Source organism: Clytia hemisphaerica, unplaced genomic scaffold, assembly GCF_902728285.1.
Source record: "Clytia hemisphaerica strain Z4C2 unplaced genomic scaffold, Clytia hemisphaerica genome assembly, whole genome shotgun sequence".
Taxonomy (NCBI): Eukaryota; Metazoa; Cnidaria; class Hydrozoa; order Leptothecata; family Clytiidae; genus Clytia; species Clytia hemisphaerica.
The window spans coordinates 612,748-631,747 of record NW_027104238.1 but is presented as its reverse complement, the minus strand read 5'-3'; the positions used below and the strand labels follow the sequence as shown (position 1 = coordinate 631,747).

Below are 19,000 nucleotides of genomic sequence, written 5' to 3'. Positions count from 1 at the left end.
CCTCCCCCCAATACACATGTTGCAAAATTAAAAGTCTGAATACAAATCACGCTTTTACTCGAAATTTTTATGTACTTTATACATGATTGTTAACCGGTTACTTTTTCAAAGCGGGCTACACGGCTTTTTGCTCAATGCAATTGGTTCTTTTGGCATGACTACGGGCCTACACCTACACTGCACACACTGCACAGAGTTAATTTAAATAACATTTTAATGGTCATTCTGTATATATTTTTCGTGTAAACAATATTTCGACCTGCTTGGTGCAGGTCTTCTTCAGGTCTAAAGGCCGGTCTCCACTTGCGCGCGCTTCGATCGCGCTTTTTCGAGCAAAGCTTCCACGCTATTGGTCAAAAGAAAATGAAGCAACTCCATTGGCGCGAACTGACGTAACGGTTGAAAAAAGTTGAAATGTGTTCAACTTTTTTTTCAATCGCGCGCTACATTTTTATGACGTAATCTTTTTTCCAAGCAAAAAGGATTGAAGCCGGCCTTAAACAATACAAACGGTTGAAGGCGCTACCTTGACTTTTTTGACGTCAAAAAATCAATGTAGTGTCTTCTCCCTAATGTGCGAGAGCATTGGCTTCCAAAACCTAGATGTCACATACTGACCATCGTCTAAATTAAGACCATGGTCACTATGTGGCGCCGTCTGACGGAATTGGATTTCCAATGCTTCTCGCACTTTTCTATCAAATTTGTTCTCTTCATTCTTTAAAAGCCTAGCTTCGTTCCAATTAAGTCCTTGGGTACAGTCTTTAGCATGGTTAGTTATACCCGAAATGTCCCATTTTTCATCTTCAACGTTCTTTTTGTGTTGGCTGACACGTGTGGATATCTTTAACCCGGTCTCGCCAACATATCTTTTACCACATTCGCATTCTATCATATACACACCAGGGTGACTGTTAGGTGGTAGTCGGCTTTTGTTCTTAGAAGTTAGCAAAGTTTTTAGATTTGAACCACTCTTGAACACTGTTCTGTACCCAGCATTTCGGAAGGATTTCCTCAGTTTTGGGCTCAGACCAGGTATCCAAGGTAATTTAACGATTGGTAGTTGCTCTGGATCATTTCGATTGTCGGTTGTCTGGTTCCTGGTTCTGTCGTAATCGTTTGCGATACGGGTTAAAGTGTTACGATCATAACCGTTCTCGACAAAGTTATTGCCCCCGCAGGAGCGTAGCGACGAGGAGGCACTCATAGTTTCACGCATAGATATTGGACTGGAATCTCGAAATTTTGTTGCGCGTGTTTGTTTGTTTGTTTTGTCGCCCAAGCATCCCCGTAGTTAGTCTCTTCCGTAAATGTTCGGTTTTTTTTCGGGACGGTACAGTAGTATACATATTTTCATATTACGTTATATGCTATTACCAATGAAGTATAAGCCCGAAGGGCTAGAAGTCAATCTCTTTGGTAGGATTTGAAGCCAACAAATCCTACCAAAGCTGCGCGGTCTTGAGCGACCCGCCTGGTTTTTACACAAATAACAGATTGAAACTAAAATTTACCGCTTAATTTCGAAAAATATATCACTCGAAAACAAAGAAATTGCTAGATTCAATCCGTCATCAAAAATACGGCGCATATTTTAAGGCTTCAATTTTTCTTGCCTGAGAAAGGTTAGAGATTGACCTCTAGCCCTTCGGGCTTGAAACTCAATGGCTATTACCATTATTACATATTATAATTTTAGTTTTGATTTAGCTTTGAAAAACTGAAGCGAGTGTTATAAATGCAAATCATAACAGTGTATGATATAATAACACGAATTACAATATTACTTGTGCAAATCAAAACAAACAAAATGGCAGACTGGTTATGATGATGATGAGCTGATTCATTGACTGGAAAAAGTGCTTTGTATGTCAAATTTTGCTTCTTGTTTTTGAAACTGAATACTAACTACTGTAATTTAGTCAGAAGTTCACTTCAGCAATGATTTCAATTCTTTTTCCGGAATCTTTAAAGAAATTTGCTCAAGTTTTCAAATGTATATACATTTGATATTTTTGTTCAAGCTCTAATTTATCTTTGTCTTTCATTTTATTAATAACAACCTTTATTGTTTATAGAGCTTCTCAAGCTTTAAATACCATCATATGGTCGTAACTCGAGAAAGTCCTTCTTAACTTAGTAAAACAAGATACCGGCAAAGTACAAAAAAGTTGAATGTATGCATATGTAAAGTTGAATCCAAAGCAAAAGTGGTTGAATGAATGTTGAATGTCAATCAATGTAAACAAACTTTTTCTTTTGGTCTTCAAAATAGATTTACCTCACTTAGACAGTCGGAACCACTACGTAGAAATGGCAACTATTGCCTTAACGGGAAATATTTCCCAAACGGGAAGGTGAAAAACTTCCCGAAATGGATAGAGTTTCTGAATCAGGAAGTCAACCAGTTTCCCGATCGGGAATGTGACCTCTGCGCACTCTGGAAATGGTCGTGGAAGGTAAATAACTGATGTCTATTGTAAAAAATGGTAAATAAGTACCGTGAGATTGGGTAACTTGCATCAGTGGAGGCTAACATGCATAGCCCTCAAATGAAAGACCTGGCTGGTCATTAAAATATAGCTACGTAGCTCCGCTCGCAGCTCTACTCTATACCATTTTTGTTTTGATTTAACTTTGTATTTTAATGACCATCAGGTCTTTCATTTGAGGGCTATGCATGTCAGCTTCCACTGATGCAAGTTACCTAATCTCACGGTACCTTTTACCGGGTAGTTAAGAAATCCACCGGGTAATCGCTTCTTAATTTTACTTTCCCCATATTCCCAATTAAAAACTTCCCTATTTGGAAACTTCTTCTCGATCGGGAAACAAAAATTTGCTTTGTTTACAAAAACTTCCCGTTCGGGAACAATGAAAAGTTCTTGACCAAAACGGGAAACTGAAAAGTGATAAAATTTTCAATCTGGAAACAGTTTCCTTTTTGGGTTATTTTCACCTTCCCGTTCGGGAAATATTTCCTGTTAAGGCAATAGTTGCCATTTCTATGTAGTGGTTCCGACTGTTAGAGTTTTTTCACTGTTTTTTCAGTGTGGTAAATCTTTTTCAAAAACCTGCAAAAAGTTTGTTTACATTCGTTAACTTTACATGCGCACATTCAACTTTTTCATGCAGTTGTGATAGCCTAAATAACTTACGCTCCAGTGGTTTGGTGAAATATAGCTCCAATTCTGGCTTTCCAAGTTAGGATGGACCTTCCCGAAGGCATTTAACGCGGTTAGACTAGGTACACAGACAGTCATACAGAAACACCATAAAGTGAAAGTATATATAGCTATAAACTCAAAAAGTCTAGCTTCCTGAAGGCACGTCCTTCATTGTCTGCGCTGCTTGGAGAAAAGATTGCATCATGAAAAAGTACTGTGCACTTGAAAAAAAAAATTAGGCGCATTTCAACTGTTCTCGACTGTACGTCTGAATGGACCACAATGGCATTCCTTTATTTTTCTTTTGACCAATAAAATAGAAGATTTTGTTTGAGAAGTGCAATCACAGCGTACGCAAGTGGAGGCCGGGCCTTAACTAGGATTGGTTTCTATTTCACCCTATTTAAGATGGCGCAGAACTTTTTGATAAATTTCATACGCAGTATCCCCTTGACTATTGGTTATTAGGCAAAGTTGCAATAGAGAATTGTTGAAATATAGCAGCCAATGAAAAAAACAAGCTATTTCTGATTGGTTACCTTGTTGATTTATTCACCACTATATATTTTACCCACAATCTAAGATGTCTGCGGCATTATCAGAAAAGGTCTATTAATTAGCCTCCGTCTCGGAAGAGGACTGGGCCCGAATTTGCGGACGTTTTCACAGTTTCACTTTCGTTTTCGGCTATACGACAGCGTTTTCAAGCAAAAAGCAGAGGAAATCTGTGAAATTATGGCAGGGAATGCTAACCTATTTTTCCAGTGTTTCTCAAGATTATTGTTCTAGAAAGTTCATAAAGGCCTAATAGTTTCAGATTAGTATGATTTCATCAGAAAAAACACTTACACCAAAGCTTCTTATTGATATGTGAAGGCTACCAAAAATAGCAATGTCCTCCATCAGAACAACTTTAACATAAGGGACAAGGACAGTCAAGAAGTCTACTTCTTTGTTGAAAATTTGCACAAAATACTTAGAGAAAATGGTACTATGGAAGCCCATTCTATACTCCTAAATGATAGTTGAAAGATCAGCAGTTGAGAGGGTTGATTAAAATAGAACTCAAAGCACACAATAAAGTATACATATATATTTGTCCAGAAAGAACTGGCATGTTGTTTGCTTTGTTTTGGTGTTTAAAAATATGTACTTATCAGTCCTAAAAAAAAAATACAAATTTGAATATAATGAGGGCAGTGAGTCTGGTTAAATGTTACTATATTTACAAGAAAGGATTACTGAAAAAATACTACTGTATGTACTACTGATGAACTAAACTCAAAAACTAAAACTTTACCATAAATTTACCTTACGACAATTTAAAAATCTATATCTTTAATAGCAACAAAGAAAAAAACATGGGTCAAAGTTTTAAACACAGAGCTAGTCAGCGCTTCAATTCACAGATTCAGTAGGTATAGAGCTTTCAAAATTTGAAAACAGACACTGCATTGGTTACTACAAGACATACTATCCACACGGTTTTTTCGATTCATGAAAAAAATAAAGTATTTATCAAAAAAAGGTTCTCTTTTTTTTTGGTAATCAATTCCAACAAACAACAATCAATATGACAGTTTTTTGAAAACCATCCCACAGTGTAAAAATTATCAACCAACTAAACCCACACCGCCAAAATTGTAAAAATAAGTCAATATAATTTCTATCAACAATTTCTCGTAAAATGTTTTTTTCCAACATTCTGATACCAATCATGGCTGGAGGCATCATGTGTAGAGTGACTGTGTGGCATTTCATTGCTTTTAATGATTACAATACCAAACATCAACCAAACAAAACTGACACCAAGCCAAATCTCTGGCGATTAAAAATTTCCATGAAAATTATAATTGAAACTTATCTCGTAAAATGCTTTTTTCAACATTCTGGAGGTGTTCAAAGTTAGAGGTATCATATGTAGAGCCAAGCAATACATGAAAAGTCATTTGCTATCCCATTTGCCATGAGATATATGAGTCAACAAATCAAACAAAAACCAACAAATCATGTCTCTTCACTTTCATGTCACATCGTGTTTATATGGGGTATCAGAAAGCCAATCCACAAGAAGAGCCATCTTCCTTTATTATGGAGTGTTCTAAAACTATTGGTAGGTTGTTTGGAAGTAAAGAAACCCACACAGTTTGCTTTATTTTGAAGATTTAACTTGAAAACAAACTACATCTTTCCAGTAGACACTCATGTTTCAACCTGCTACATGACATTGGTCAGTCGGGTCTGCTACTAACATGTAATAGTTTTATAATAACTGAGCTTGAGAATCCGTAGGCAGAACTTGTAACATGTATTATGTGTATAATTATGTCATTCGACTTGAATCATGATACATTACTCACATTTCACTGGATGCATTTTCGCTGTAAAATTATCCGCAAAATTTGCTGACCGCGTTCTGAGACGGAGGCTAATTAAGTGAATAATAATCACGATATATATTGTTTTAAGAAAGAAACTAGGAGAAAAAAACAAACAGGAGATGTGAAAACCTGTAAGCTAATGATACCATACTTTTTGAAATATATTTTTGAGAAGCTTTTCCAGCTTTTCCTTAAATTTTATTAAATTATCAAGCTGTGAATTCTTCAAGTATTTTGTTAATGGAATATAATTTTTTTTCAGGCAAATGCCTCAATCAATCAATCAATCAATCAATAATTAAATCGATCAATTATTGATTATTTTTTAATGTTTTAATCTTTAAAGCATTAAAGCTTTATAAGTGCATGACATGATCTTTATGTGGGGGCATTTAGTGAAAGCTATGACCAATTTATTAAGAAATGAATTTCTTCCTGACGGAATCGGTCATCACAAATTCTGTACGCACGGTTAAGAAATCCAGAGAATATACTCTTCAACACCTTTAGGTCATGAGCTGAATTAGGTTTAACTTGCACGTTAGTGATCGCATTTTTACGGTGGATTTTCAATTCATAATGGCCATTGTTATTTCGAACGTTCACGTCTAGAAAGTTCAAACTTTTTGTTGTATCCTCGGTTTCCATAGTGTATTGGGTGTGTTCATTTTGTTGGTTGAGAATTTCTTGGAACTTTTCAGCTTGATGGACGGTTTGGAAACGGGCATGGCTATCGTCGACGTAACGAACTGCACAGAGTTGCCCGTCGTTAGGAAAATTCATTGTGACGTCACTTTTTCAAAGGAAATTGAACAATGCGTTGACTCTTGACATCATTTCTCTCATTTTTTGTTTCTGACTTCAGAAAATAAAACATTTTTTATCTCTTTTCCCTTGTTTTTTTTTTTCGCTTTATTACGCTATTTTTTCTGGACCCGGGGGGGGGGGGTACTAGGGTTGGCCAATGAGGGGTATGTGCGGACGGGACCTCGGAAAACCGAACCTTAGAGAGACTGATTTTTGCTGAAAAGGTGACCCTTAGAGAGACTTTTTGAAATTTTATTTTCGATTTTTGAAAAAAGTCATACAGAGAGACTTTATTAATTTTTTTTTTTGATTTTTGAAAAAAGTCATACCATTGGAGAGACTTTATTAATTACAATTTTTTCTCTGGAAATCAAAAAATTTCCTAAAAATCCTGAATTTTCCGACCCTTAGAGAGACTAATTTAAACTTATTCTGAATTTTCCGACCCTTAGAGAGAAAACGAAGGAAAATTTTGTGAATTTTACTACCTTTACCGGGCCAAATTTGACCAAATTTCGATCTCTCTGGGGGTAAAATTTCAAAAAGTCTCTCTAAGGGTCACCTTTTTGAGTTGAAATTTTCCTATTTTTCCGACCCTTTAGTGGGACTGAAATTTGATTTTCTGATTTTTCCGACCCTTAGCGGGACTTTGGAAATTCAAAAAAGGTACCCTTAAGGGTGGCACATACCGTACCCTCCATTTGCCTAAGTACACCCCCCCCCCCGGATCCCCGTAACCCATCTTGCCTTGTACACCCCCCCCCCCGGGAGTTATCAGCTATAAAATCCCGTGAACTTTTTGCGAAGCGAATTTATGAGCGAAGCAGTTTTGCTATATTGGGCACGTACCTTTAACTTCTATCCCAAGCGAAAATTTGCTATAAAATTTGCTATATAAATCACATCTTCAAACCGATGATTTTATCAAAATGACCTTGAATGGTTTGGCTTGAAGCCACGAAAACTTTCTCGGTTTGGTAGCTAGGACTGCGAAAAATGCCGTTTTAAAATGGTGTACCCTAGCAGTGAAACTTGCGTCTAAATCCTATAATGTCTCCCAATTCTGATTGGTCGAAAATTTCGATTATTGCGGACGCGCGAATTGCTTTCAGCAAAGTAGATATTATGGGCGGTTTGTTAACGCGCGATCGGAAAAAAGGCGGATTGACTTGACGCCTGCCTTGTACCTGTATAAAAGTCTATGCGCATGACGACTTGTTAGTTTCAACGCTATTACTCCCAAAAATACAGCCGTATGAAATGCTATAAAGTCTTTCTGATGAGAAAATCACAATATCACATTGCTCTTAAAAGGCTATAAAGTCTCCCTGGTGTCAAATCGAAATCGTAGAATGCTGTAAAGTCTCCCTGATGAGAAAATCACAATCACATTGCTCTTAAAAGGCTATAAAGTCTCCCTGGTATCAAATTGGAATCGTAGAATGCTATAAAGTCTCCCTGATGAGAAAATCACAATCACATTGCTCTTAAAAGGCTATAAAGTCTCCCTGGTGTCAAATTGGAATCGTAGAATGCTATAAAGTCTCCCTGATGCGAGAAAATCGCAATCACGTTGCTCTTAAAATGCTATAAAGTCTCCCTGGTGTCAAATTGGAATCGTAGAATGCTATAAAGTCTCCCTGATGAGAAAATCGCAATCACGTTGCTCTTAAAATGCTATAAAGTCTCCCTGGTGTCAAATCGAAATCATAGAATGCTGTAAAGTCTCCCTGATGAGAAAATCACAATCACATTGCTCTTAAAAGGCTATAAAGTCTCCCTGGTGTCAAATCGGAATCGTAGAATGCTATAAAGTCTCCCTGATGAGAAAATCACAATCACATTGCTCTTAAAAGGCTATAAAGTCTCCCTGATGTCAAATCGAAATCGTAGAATGCTGTAAAGTCTCCCTGATGAGAAAATCACAATATCACATTGCTCTCACTGGGTGAAAAGCTGTCTTCAGGAATTTTCCAAATTTGGAAAATGTCATATTTCCTGAAATTTCCATAAAAAAAAGTCGTATTTCCTGAATTTTCGAAATCTGACCTTTTAATTTACAAAAAGATCTGAAAGCTGATATTTTTAGATATTTCAAAATTCGAAATTTCACATTTTATGGTCTTCTAGAATTCAGGAAATGTGAGATTTCTGAGTCGTAAGAAACATTTAAAAGATGAACTTTCCAAGATTTCCAAAGAAAAAAAAGGTGACATTTATCATAATTTCAAATGTCAAGATATCCGAAATTTTGCAATGTCAGAAAGACCATGAAAGATCACTTTCCCAAATTTTTCAAAATGTCATATTTCCTGAATTTTTTACAAAAATAGTCGTATTTCCTGAATTTTCAAAATCTGACCTTTTATTTACAAAAAGATCTGAAAGTTTATATTTTCACATCTTTCAAAATTCGAAATTTCACATTTTTATAGCGCTTTTTAAAGTTCAGGAAATTTCAAATTTTTAGTCGCTAGAAAGACTAAATATGAATTTTCAGAGATTCTTAAAAAGATTTTTCGCTCTTAAAGAGTTGAAATATTGAGGAAAATGCACACTGTATCACATGTAAAGGGTATGAATTTCACCAATTTTTCAGAGCAGTCCTAAGATCACAAAAATGGAAAAAGATTCTTTCAAATGTTGGTCACGACTCAGCAAATTTTGTGAAAAACGGTCGAAAATTCAAAGTTTTTCTAACAAAGAAGGTTGAATAAAATATATTCAAATAAAAAGTGTTTCTTTCCTGTTATTATTCCTTATATGGAAGTAATTGCTCTCCTTAAGACTTTATTTTGAACTATCTTTGCTGTGACGTAAATCGCATATTAGATTTGTTTATTATTTTCAACAAAAGAGAGCGAAAGAAAGAAAAATCAGAAAAATGTGGTTTATTATCTTAAATCAATAAACATAGTGTTGAGCCAATTATATGTGAGTATTCAATCATGTGACTTTTGAGCGAACATGTGAAAAATTTCGATTTTATTTCGTTATTTTTCTCGAAAGTTCTTTGTAAGATGAAGTTGTGTGTTGGTTATGAATTTTTAACTTGTAAAATTATATATTTTCTTATCATTTAATGCTCGATTTAATGTTTTGATTTTCTTTTCAGAAAAAAACAATACTTGAAATGGAAACAAATTCAGTCACAAACAACGCAACCATGGAATCATTCTACTGTACCTTCAAGACTTTTAATTGAAGCCTTTGCTCGAAGAAATATTGTTGTAGTCGGTAAATTAAATTGAATTCTTTTGGATTTCCAATGGACAGAGTATTGATACATTACGCTTCAGAATGACAGACTTTACCATTCAGATCAGTGGCTTGAAAACTTAATTAAAACTCATATCTCCTTCGCTCCAGACATAAACTTGTAAAAATGGGTAAACTAAACATTCATCGGAAATCTCAGAAATCACAGTTTTAATGATACACTCAACAGATTATTGTACACAAAATTTCAAATACTGTATGCAAGGTTCTAATAACTAGACTCGACAGGAATTTGATTGATGGTGAGATGGTGGATTTGATGGATTTTTTATACAATTAATATCACAGAATATCATAGCTTTTTTTATCTTTGTGCTTTGAAATGAAACATGTTAAATAAATATTTAATGTTATGTATTATTTGTTGGTTTGCCATTTTTTGTATCCTTGTAGCGTCAAGTTGGTAAAATGATTAGATTAACGAAGATTTTATGGTCATCTTTCCTCACATAGTAATTTGAAGCTTTTTAAAACCTATTAAAGATGACTTTTAATTATAAGGAATACCAGGAAATATGAAATTTCCAAGTTATGGGAATTTAGCAAATGTCACATATTGGCGTTTCCAAATTTGGAAAATTTGACATTTCCATTCCTCAAGAAATCCCCAAAAAGATGAATTTAAAACATGAAAAAGATCAGGAAATTTGACATTTCAAAGTCTGGGAATTTAGCGAATGTCACATAGTGGCGTTTCCAAATTTGGGAAATTTGACATTTCCATTCCTCAAGAAATCCCCCAAAAGATGAATTTTAAAACATAAAAAAAGATCAGGAAATTTGACATTTCAAAGTCTGGGAATTTAGCGAATGTCACATAGTGGCGTTTCCAAATTTTGAGAATTTGACATTTCCATACCTTCGGAAATACCAAAAAAAGTGAGATTTCCTGACATTTTTAGGTCTTTTTTGGTATTTCCAATGAACTGGAAATTTCGGTTTTCACCCAGTGTCTTAAAATGCTATAAAGTCTCCCTGGTGTCAAATCGAAATCGTAGAATGCTAAAAAATCAGTTGGTTCGAATTTATAAGAAAAAGTAAGTATCAAAAGTATATACGAATAGTACAAATTTTATTTATATTGAATATTAAAGCTTCAAACTGAATTTACCGTAATCTTTTGAAAATAAAATCTAATACAAGATAAAAATTTGATATTGTTGAAGTTATCTTTCGGTGTCATTTTCCAGCATCATGTTTTCTTTTTCTCTGGATACGTTTCGCTTTGTGGGAGCCTGGAAAGACAATAAATATTATCGAAGTTTATTTTCGCACAATTTAACACGCAATTTCTCGGTTTTGTATGTCTGGAAATCTGAAATCTTTTTAAGTCTCTCAAGGGTCATGGCTTTCAGGGCCTGAGATTTTGGTATTGCTTCTAGTGTTCAAATTTCTATATATGTCAAAAACATCTCACTCAAATCTTTGTAGTGTGGAATTTTAAACAATTACCTGTGTGATCGTTGACTTGCGTATCAGATTGAGATGCTTTAGCTGCCGAAACTGGTAGAGATTCTAAAAAGAAAAATAATAATGAACATTTAAACTTCTAAAAGTTCTGTCTGTCTTATTCTTTGTAGTATTCAGTCTAACAACTGCAATGTCTTTTTCAAAGCCATTTTTGTCAATCATTAAAGAGCATGGAAAAATCTTTTACCGACTTGGGAATGTTTAAACCAATGAAATAACAGCAAAACAATTACCTGTGTGATCGTTGACTTGCGTATCAGATTGAGATGCTTTAGCTGCCGAAACTGGTAGAGATTCTAAAAAGAAAAATAATAATGAACATTTAAACTTCTAAAAGTTCTGTCTGTCTTATTCTTTGTAGTATTCAGTCTAACAACTGCAATGTCTTTTTCAAAGCCATTTTTGTCAATCATTAAAGAGCATGGAAAAATCTTTTACCGACTTGGGAATGTTTAAACCAATGAAATAACAGCAAAACAATTACCTGTGTGATCGTTGACTTGCGTATCAGATTGAGATGCTTTAGCTGCCGAAACTGGTAGAGATTCTAAAAAGAAAAATAATAATGAGTAATAATTACACGGTACTCTCAAGTTTCATCTGTACATGGTGAAGTAACAAATGAAGGAAAAAAGCTTCTTGTGTAAAGCATTGTAAACATTGTAATTTACCATCCCAATTTGGTTCAGAATTTTGAAAAAAAACTGTCACACGATTCTATTTAAAACTGCCCAACTTTGCCCTTTTGTATTTCATGTGACCTACAGTATTCAATTTATAGTAGGTCACATTTTTGATAAGGTAATCATTTTATTTGTTTATTTGAATCTTTTAGTTTACAGGTAATTTTAGTTTACTGCAGGCACAGAAGTGATTCGACCACTTTAAGGTGTTTCACGAGATCTATAATTTATTTACATAAAGGTTAGAAAATCACCATTTTTAAAGTTCTTCCAATTAGATCTGTCTTGAAGCTTCCTTTTTACATCTGCATCTGGGCCAGCCATTCGGAATTTTGATGGTTTGGGTTTTTTCTTCGTAGAAAAAAATCTTGGTTGTCGTTGAATCTTCTGATTACTGTTTATTTTCTGTAGGACAGGGATGGCGTCACATTTATGTTTCAGTAAAGCAGAAAAGGTGTGCTTAGCTGTATTGATATGCTTGTCAAGTTGAACTAAAGCTGCTTCGTCATTGGCGTTTTTGGTTGTCTCAATTAGTGTGAGGAGATTACGTGTAATTCTGTCTTTGAGTTCATCCGTTCTGATTGGTTTTGATCCATCTATAAAACTCAAAGTAGCATCTAAGCTGTCAAAAGGCTGTTCTGATTTTGTGTCCAACTCATCCTTGTTGAGATGTTTTTCAGGCTCCAAAGCTAACATGGTGGCGATCAAATGTATGTGTTTGCAAGGAATGTTTTTGGTTAAAAAATCCATACATTCGCATGAAAACATGTGAGAACAGGCTTGACATTGACAACATTTGATTTTGCATTCTTTTGTACATCGTTCACTAACCATTTTAATGTTGTACTCTGCCTGTCTATTTTCAGATTTGACAATCCACGACTTCTCACTTGTGCTGCTTATGTTTGACTTTTCTAGTAACAAACTTTCTTTATGTCTTTGATGAATCATTCCAGATTTATGAGTAAGCTTTCCTTTAGTTTGTTTTGTGCATCGCTCAAATATTTTGTCACGATTAAACTTGATAAGCTGGAAAAGGCATACATCCAATCGACGATTATGTTTATCTTGGAGGTAAATATACTTGATGACCCGATGGAAGGCTTCCACATGCATGTTCGTATTCACCCCAATCCCTATTCGGTAACAATATGCCCACTGCTTTGCCGAATCCGCCCATTGCTTTTCAAAGTAGTCAGCAAAACATTTCCATAGCCCAGAAAGACTAAGTGAGTTTTTGAAGTCAGACAGGTAGTTCTCAAATACTTTTTCATCCATTATATCCCGTAGATAGTGAAGCTTTTCATAAATCTGCTTTTGAACTGATTTGTCTGATATCTTCTTTGGGATCTCTTCTTGCCATGCTTTAGAGACATGCCACGAACATCAGAGCTTGATAGGAAGGCAGTTGTTCACCTAGAAATAAGAACAGTAAATCTAATTTTGAGATTTATTTATATAAAAACTAGTTCTCTTGTAAACAATAAAGAAAGCTCTGGAGGACAGCATCAAATTCTTGATTCCCTATAATAAAAAGGAATATGAATTATTACTATAATTTGAATCTATTTACTTTCTTTTGATAAAAGTAGAGTTGTAATATAGTGTGTCTGTCTCTTAGAAAGTGGACAAAATTTCTTTTTGATATCTCAATAAAACAAATGAACCAAGAAGAAGAAAGAATCCATAATGAGCTGGATTTTCACAGAAAAACCACAGTCATTTTCGTCTTGTGTCTTCTTCTACCAGCGTGTTTTTGATCGTTTGAACCAAAGCTCGGTCTTTAAACTTAGGCGGTTTTCACCACGGAGCGACTAATAACCAGTTTCACTGGTTAGTCCAAGCAAAACTGCAAAACCTTTTTCATGCCAAAGAGTTATCATCCGTTTCTTCGAAACTCTACCGCTGATCTTTTTCCGTATACATGTTTTATTTTTTATAAGCATTGCACCTATAAGCATATGGAAGCTCAGATATGGGGAAAAATATTAAGCATATGGCAAGCATTACTTGAGCCTACGAAGAATGTTTTTTTCCTGATTTTGGCTTTTTTGGCTGGAATTTTACGGATTTTCAGTATTTCCCTAAATTTATGCTTTAGATTTAAGCATCCCTCAAGCATTTTTCAGCCTTATTTAAGCTTTCGACCTAAGCATCTCTGAGCCTGTTTTCGGATTTTTGTATGCTTATAAAAAAAAACATGTACCGCCATAATGCCATACCGTCATTTTTCCCCGTCTTTGTTTTCACTGTAGCGGACGATAACATCGTCTACTGTGTACAGTCAAGGACACCTTCAAATTAGCCTATCATAGGCTATTTAGACTATTTTATATAGGCTATTTAGCCGAAAATCGATAAAAACCTTGATTTATGACGAAATATAAATAGTCGCGTCTTCTCTAAGGAATATATGGTTTCTCATTGTCAGAGAAATGTTCATGACAAATTTTGACCTTGGGTCAATTTTGGTTTAGGAAATATTCCACTTTTTGGTACTGCGCATGCGTGCGCATGCGCAGGGTAAGGAAATCGGGCTTTTTAAAAAAAAAAAATTTTTTTTAACAAACATGTATTTTTGTACACGGCACTTTATTATCAGAAAATTAGCCTATAATAATCGGTTAGTTAGCCGATGGATAGTAAATTTATTCATATTTCTGTTTCCAAAATTGAACATTATATCAGTTTAAGTGAAAAAGATTCTTTTGGCTTTGGACAATGAAGTAATGGTGAAAAATAGACGCGAATATTTATATTTCGTCAGAAATTGAGGTTTTTATCGATTTTCGGTTAAATAACCTATATAATTTAGTCTAAATATCCTATGATAGGCTAATCAGCCTATAATCGGCTAATATGAAGGTGTCCTTGACTGTGTATGATGCACAGAGTTTACCATCAACAGAGGGCTTCGGATCGATGTTCACTCGTGATGATGATCAATTAACCTCTAGAAGTAGAAAGCAACAAATTTCTGTTGTGCGAAACAGGACTTAAATCCTTAAACTAACTGAAATTGAATGTCATAAGATTTTTAAAGAAAAACTATCCAAATTTAAAATAAAACGAAATCGAAAATCGTTGCTTATTCTTTTGATTTGAATATAACTCTTAGTCTTATTATTGATGATGATTTTATTGTTTTTATTAGACATTCTATTAAACATCTAGGCATCTGGCATCTCATATTCAGATTGACATTCAATCAATCTCAGTCTTGATATCACGCAGTATCTCTCTCTCAGCTCTCAGTTACTTGCGAAATCATTTAGCACATTCCGCCCCGACCCGCCCCGCCACGCCGCTGTCACCCGCCCGGGTCAGCGAGCGCTACCAAAAGTATGAGGATCACTGTCAGGTCAGCCAAAACAAAACAAAATGGCGCCAAATTTTAAGTGGTATTTTCATTTTTTTTGGGTATCTGACAACACCAAATGAAGGAATCCCAACAACAGGTAAAGATGAATTGTGAGTGAAGTAAGAGTGTCTTTGTTGTATGGTAGTGGTCAAAACAAGGAAAATTCTAGGATGATTTTTCAATTTTAGATCATCACATCATCACTCTACACTCTCTGTGACGATCTCACTCAATCGAACGGAATCGCCGATCGAACCAAATCGAACGCAATCGACCGATTGAAATTCGATTGTCGAACGCAATCAAATCTCAATCGAATATTACCGCAATTTTCAGATTCGATTGATATTCGATTGCGTTCGACTGATGTTCGATTGCGTTCGATCGTCGATGATTCATTGACCCCGCCCCGGATGCGGACTGTTCATCGCATAATTTCTACGGGAAATCGAAAGTAATTTCATTCGGCTTGTGATGTTTGAGAGCTTGGACGTTGGGAAGCTGCAAAAATAAAGCCAGGCGATCTCAATCGAACAACAGAATCGGACAATCGAACCAGTCGAACAAAACAACAATCGAACCAATCGAATATTACCCAGAATTTTGACCTTCGATTGAGATTCGATTGCGTTCGACAATCGAATTTCAATCAGTCGATTGCGTTCGATTTGGTTCAACTGGTTCGATCGTCGATTCCGTTCGATTGAGATCGTCTGGCAGTGGTCATTCAATCAAAAGTAGAGCTGCCAGTTGCCAGTCAAAATTTCAAACTCATTTTTCAAATTCAAAACCTATGCCCTTATCATAAGAGAAAAAATGAGGGGTCATTTACCTGGCAAAAGGTTTTAGTTCTTGAGATATATCAATTTGAAATATTCCAGTTTTACAGAGCTCCTTCCTTCGTCGCACGTCGGGCGGTAACAAGACTCCCCAGCTAAATTCCACATTTTTTTGGCACTCAGTTTGGATTTCGCTCAACCAAATCTCGGCAATGTAGCACGCATGCACGGAAACCAAGAATTGGGGTTTTACCTTGCACGACCTTGAAAATCAGTCAACCAAAACCAGCTTCAAACTTTTGTTTACTACAAATAGGGTGGTCAGAGGAAATTTCAAACTTACTTGCAGAATACCAAACCAAGTTTAATGGAAAGCCATAACCATCAGAAGAAAAATGAGGGGTCATTTACCTCCCAATTCTTTAAAGTTCCAAAGATATTCCATTTTTTTTGAAGTTCAATCAATTTTTCAAGCATTTTCGTGCACGCATCACCCAGCCATTTTGTACCTTCATTACGGCACCAAAAGCGAAAGTGTTTTATGAAAAGCGCGGGAGGTTTGGTGCGAGTTTTATTTTCCGTAGATGTAGCTGAATCGAGTCGGAAGCGGGGGTAATTACACCATAATCTTTCCCTTAGCTGCTTGCCACCGGAAACAGCTTGATCCTTACTTTTTTCACATTTGGAAAGAAAAAACATTGTTCTTTCAAAAAAATTCACGTGCGATAAAAAAATTTGTTTAACGCATTTTAAGTACATAATTTGACTTCCTGAAAAATAGACGTTGCTCCAACCAACGAACGTGGTACGTCTCAAAAGCTAAACTATTGTGGGGAACGATGCAAAAAATTCCAGGTCGATAGCTGTTTTGGGTGGCTAGCGCTTTGGATTTTAGAACCCCCGGATAAAAAATTTTGCTGTGCTGCGAACAAGAAGTTTGAAAAAACTCACCCGTAAGTACTCGTTTTCAACTTTTGAAGGAACATGAAGATATGATGTGCTGATTTTTTCTGCAAAAGAAAGCTGAATAAATTCTCTTCACTTTGGAAAAAATACTTATGTTAAAAGAGGTTTCCTTCCTTGAGATATGTAAGCTTGAATTTTTATTTTTCGAAAAATATGTTTTGTTAATGCCGCACGCGTAAGGCCCGACCTCCCTACTACAAATGATGTGAAAAAGATATTGGAAAACGGTTTTCACATTTGAAAAGAAGCAGCTTTTGGCTTTCAAAAACATCCACGTGTTTAGTTAATAACTTTTAAAGTTTTAAAGAAAATCTGAAAACAAAACTAAAATGTCTCTTTTGACCGGAATCCAGAGGAAATTAACCTGAGCAAAGCGTTGATTGGGGAAAGCAGTAATCATGTGGCGAAAGTATGGTGAAAAAAGTATGCCACTAGACGAAAGACATCACTCGTAATTGTTATTTATGTAAGGGGTACCTAGAAAATTTTTCAGTGCCGTTTTTGCAGAGACGGAATATGGCAGCAGCACGTGCGTTTGGTTTGGGAACGCAATTTCTCAAAGTTTTTGAAAATGTTATTTTCATTAAAAAGCGCCGGGTTATTTTTTCATGAATCCCTTTAGAAGTTTTGCGGCACATTTTTTTGCTTGAGAGTCAAGTAAACGATATAGCGCTTTCGCAGCATTAATCTTTCATATGCATTTTGGCGGGACGCTAGTGTGACTAACTGAAATTCTGTAAGAAAGTCTAAGTTCTTGAATAGTTTTACTATGTTCTGTGAAAAAATCATAACCATCAGTGAAATACTCGTTCATCTATTTAAGATTGAAGACAAAAATTAGCGAAGAAAAATAAACCTTGAGCACAAAAAATGCTTTTTTAAACACTTTTTTCCACCGAAAAACAAATAACTTTTATAGACTTACCTTCCCCAAACATTGAAGAAGCCTCTACTAATTAAAGTAAATGAGATAAGATAAGATAAAACCTTAAAATCAACGAGAATTTACAAACTTTTGTCCAAAGCAAAAGACTTGCTTTTCTTGCCGCCATCTTGTTTTAGAATAAGAATTATTTTCAGTTCCAGTTCACACGGTCTTTTTTTCATCCAATCAGATCGTGCGATTTCACTTTCACTTTTTTGTGTAGCAATTGTAAATTATTTCACTTCTTGATATTTTGCTCGAATTTTTTAGGATTTTCTTTAACAGTTTGTGTGATTCAATTTATTTCACTGTAACATCACTAATAGCCAAAAGAAGTTTACAATTCTTATCTAAGCTCAGAAGAAAATGGAACTTTTTTTTTTCTTTTTCAGAAAAGATGGATGACAAAGTGAGAGAGGGCCAGAACATTATCAATAAACTTCTTGCAGATATTTCAAGAAACAGGTTTGATTATATGCATCTCCTCTTCTGGAAGCTAGTGAAAATTTTAAAAACACAATTAAAGAAATTAAAGAAATTAGTTGAAAAATGTGTACCAATTCCCGAAAATAACACAGATGAGATGGAGTTTTTATAAGATATTTTAATAATTGGTCATTTGAAGTAATAAAAATGATGCGTTCTTTAGAAAAAGTAACAAAATTGCTGGTTAACAACCAACCAAATCAAATAAGAGCTTGTAAAAACTCCATCTCGTCCCAAATAACTCCTGTGAAAATTAAATTATTTTTGAAAATTGAAAATAATTGTTTCGCAAAAATATGTGCTTGCAAAACTCAATCCACTTGCGGTACCTAACATCTATCGTCAGCCAACTTCCTTATAAGTGAAAAGATGTGAAAAGTGAAATGCCTCTTATGTAAATTTACAATTTAATAAATAAATGAAAAACTTTAAACTTCTTTGTTATTTAATTTTTCAGAAGCCCAGCAAAATCTAATACTTCAGATGTCAATGAAGAAGCTCCAAGTAAGGAATCGTTCTTGTGGTTTCGTGTTTTCTTACTATCCCAACAAGATATGAAACTTTTTTCTCATGTCTTTTATGAAAGAGCAAGGTTTTAAGAAATGCTGAAAAAAAGAATGTAATCAATTTTATCTGTAGCTATGATTTTTTAATATATTTTTTGCTTCAAATAATTCATGATATGCACCACTGAAG

At 35.0% G+C, this 19,000-nt stretch overlaps 1 protein-coding gene and 1 long non-coding RNA gene across 2 annotated transcripts; one reads left to right on the top strand and one right to left on the bottom strand.

Annotated features, from left to right (window-relative positions):
• Positions 1–11,305: 11,305 nt before the first annotated feature.
• Positions 11,306–12,746, bottom strand: LOC136816131 (uncharacterized). The gene is made up of 3 exons (XM_067072564.1): positions 12,042–12,746; positions 11,589–11,651; positions 11,306–11,400 (listed from the first exon to the last, which is right to left on the bottom strand). The coding sequence occupies exons 1-3, from the start codon at positions 12,736–12,738 to the stop codon at positions 11,306–11,308; spliced, it is 855 nt and encodes a 284-aa protein (XP_066928665.1). The 5' UTR covers positions 12,739–12,746.
• A 2,018-nt stretch (positions 12,747–14,764) lies between these two features.
• LOC136816114 (uncharacterized) lies at positions 14,765–18,787 on the top strand. Its single transcript, XR_010847799.1, has 3 exons — positions 14,765–15,245; positions 18,211–18,283; positions 18,762–18,787. It is a non-coding gene; the product is annotated as an uncharacterized lncRNA (long non-coding RNA).
• Positions 18,788–19,000: the final 213 nt, after the last annotated feature.

Coding starts and splice junctions, on each gene's coding strand:
- LOC136816131 (XM_067072564.1), bottom strand. CDS start 12,738: ATGATTCATCAAAGACATAAAGAAAGTTTGTTACTAGAAAAGTCAAAC. Junction 11,652..12,041: donor TTGGAAGAACTTTAAAAATG/GTGATTTTCTAA, acceptor TTTTCTTTTTAG/AATCTCTACCAGTTTCGGCA. Junction 11,401..11,588: donor GCAAGTCAACGATCACACAG/GTAATTGTTTTG, acceptor TTTTCTTTTTAG/AATCTCTACCAGTTTCGGCA.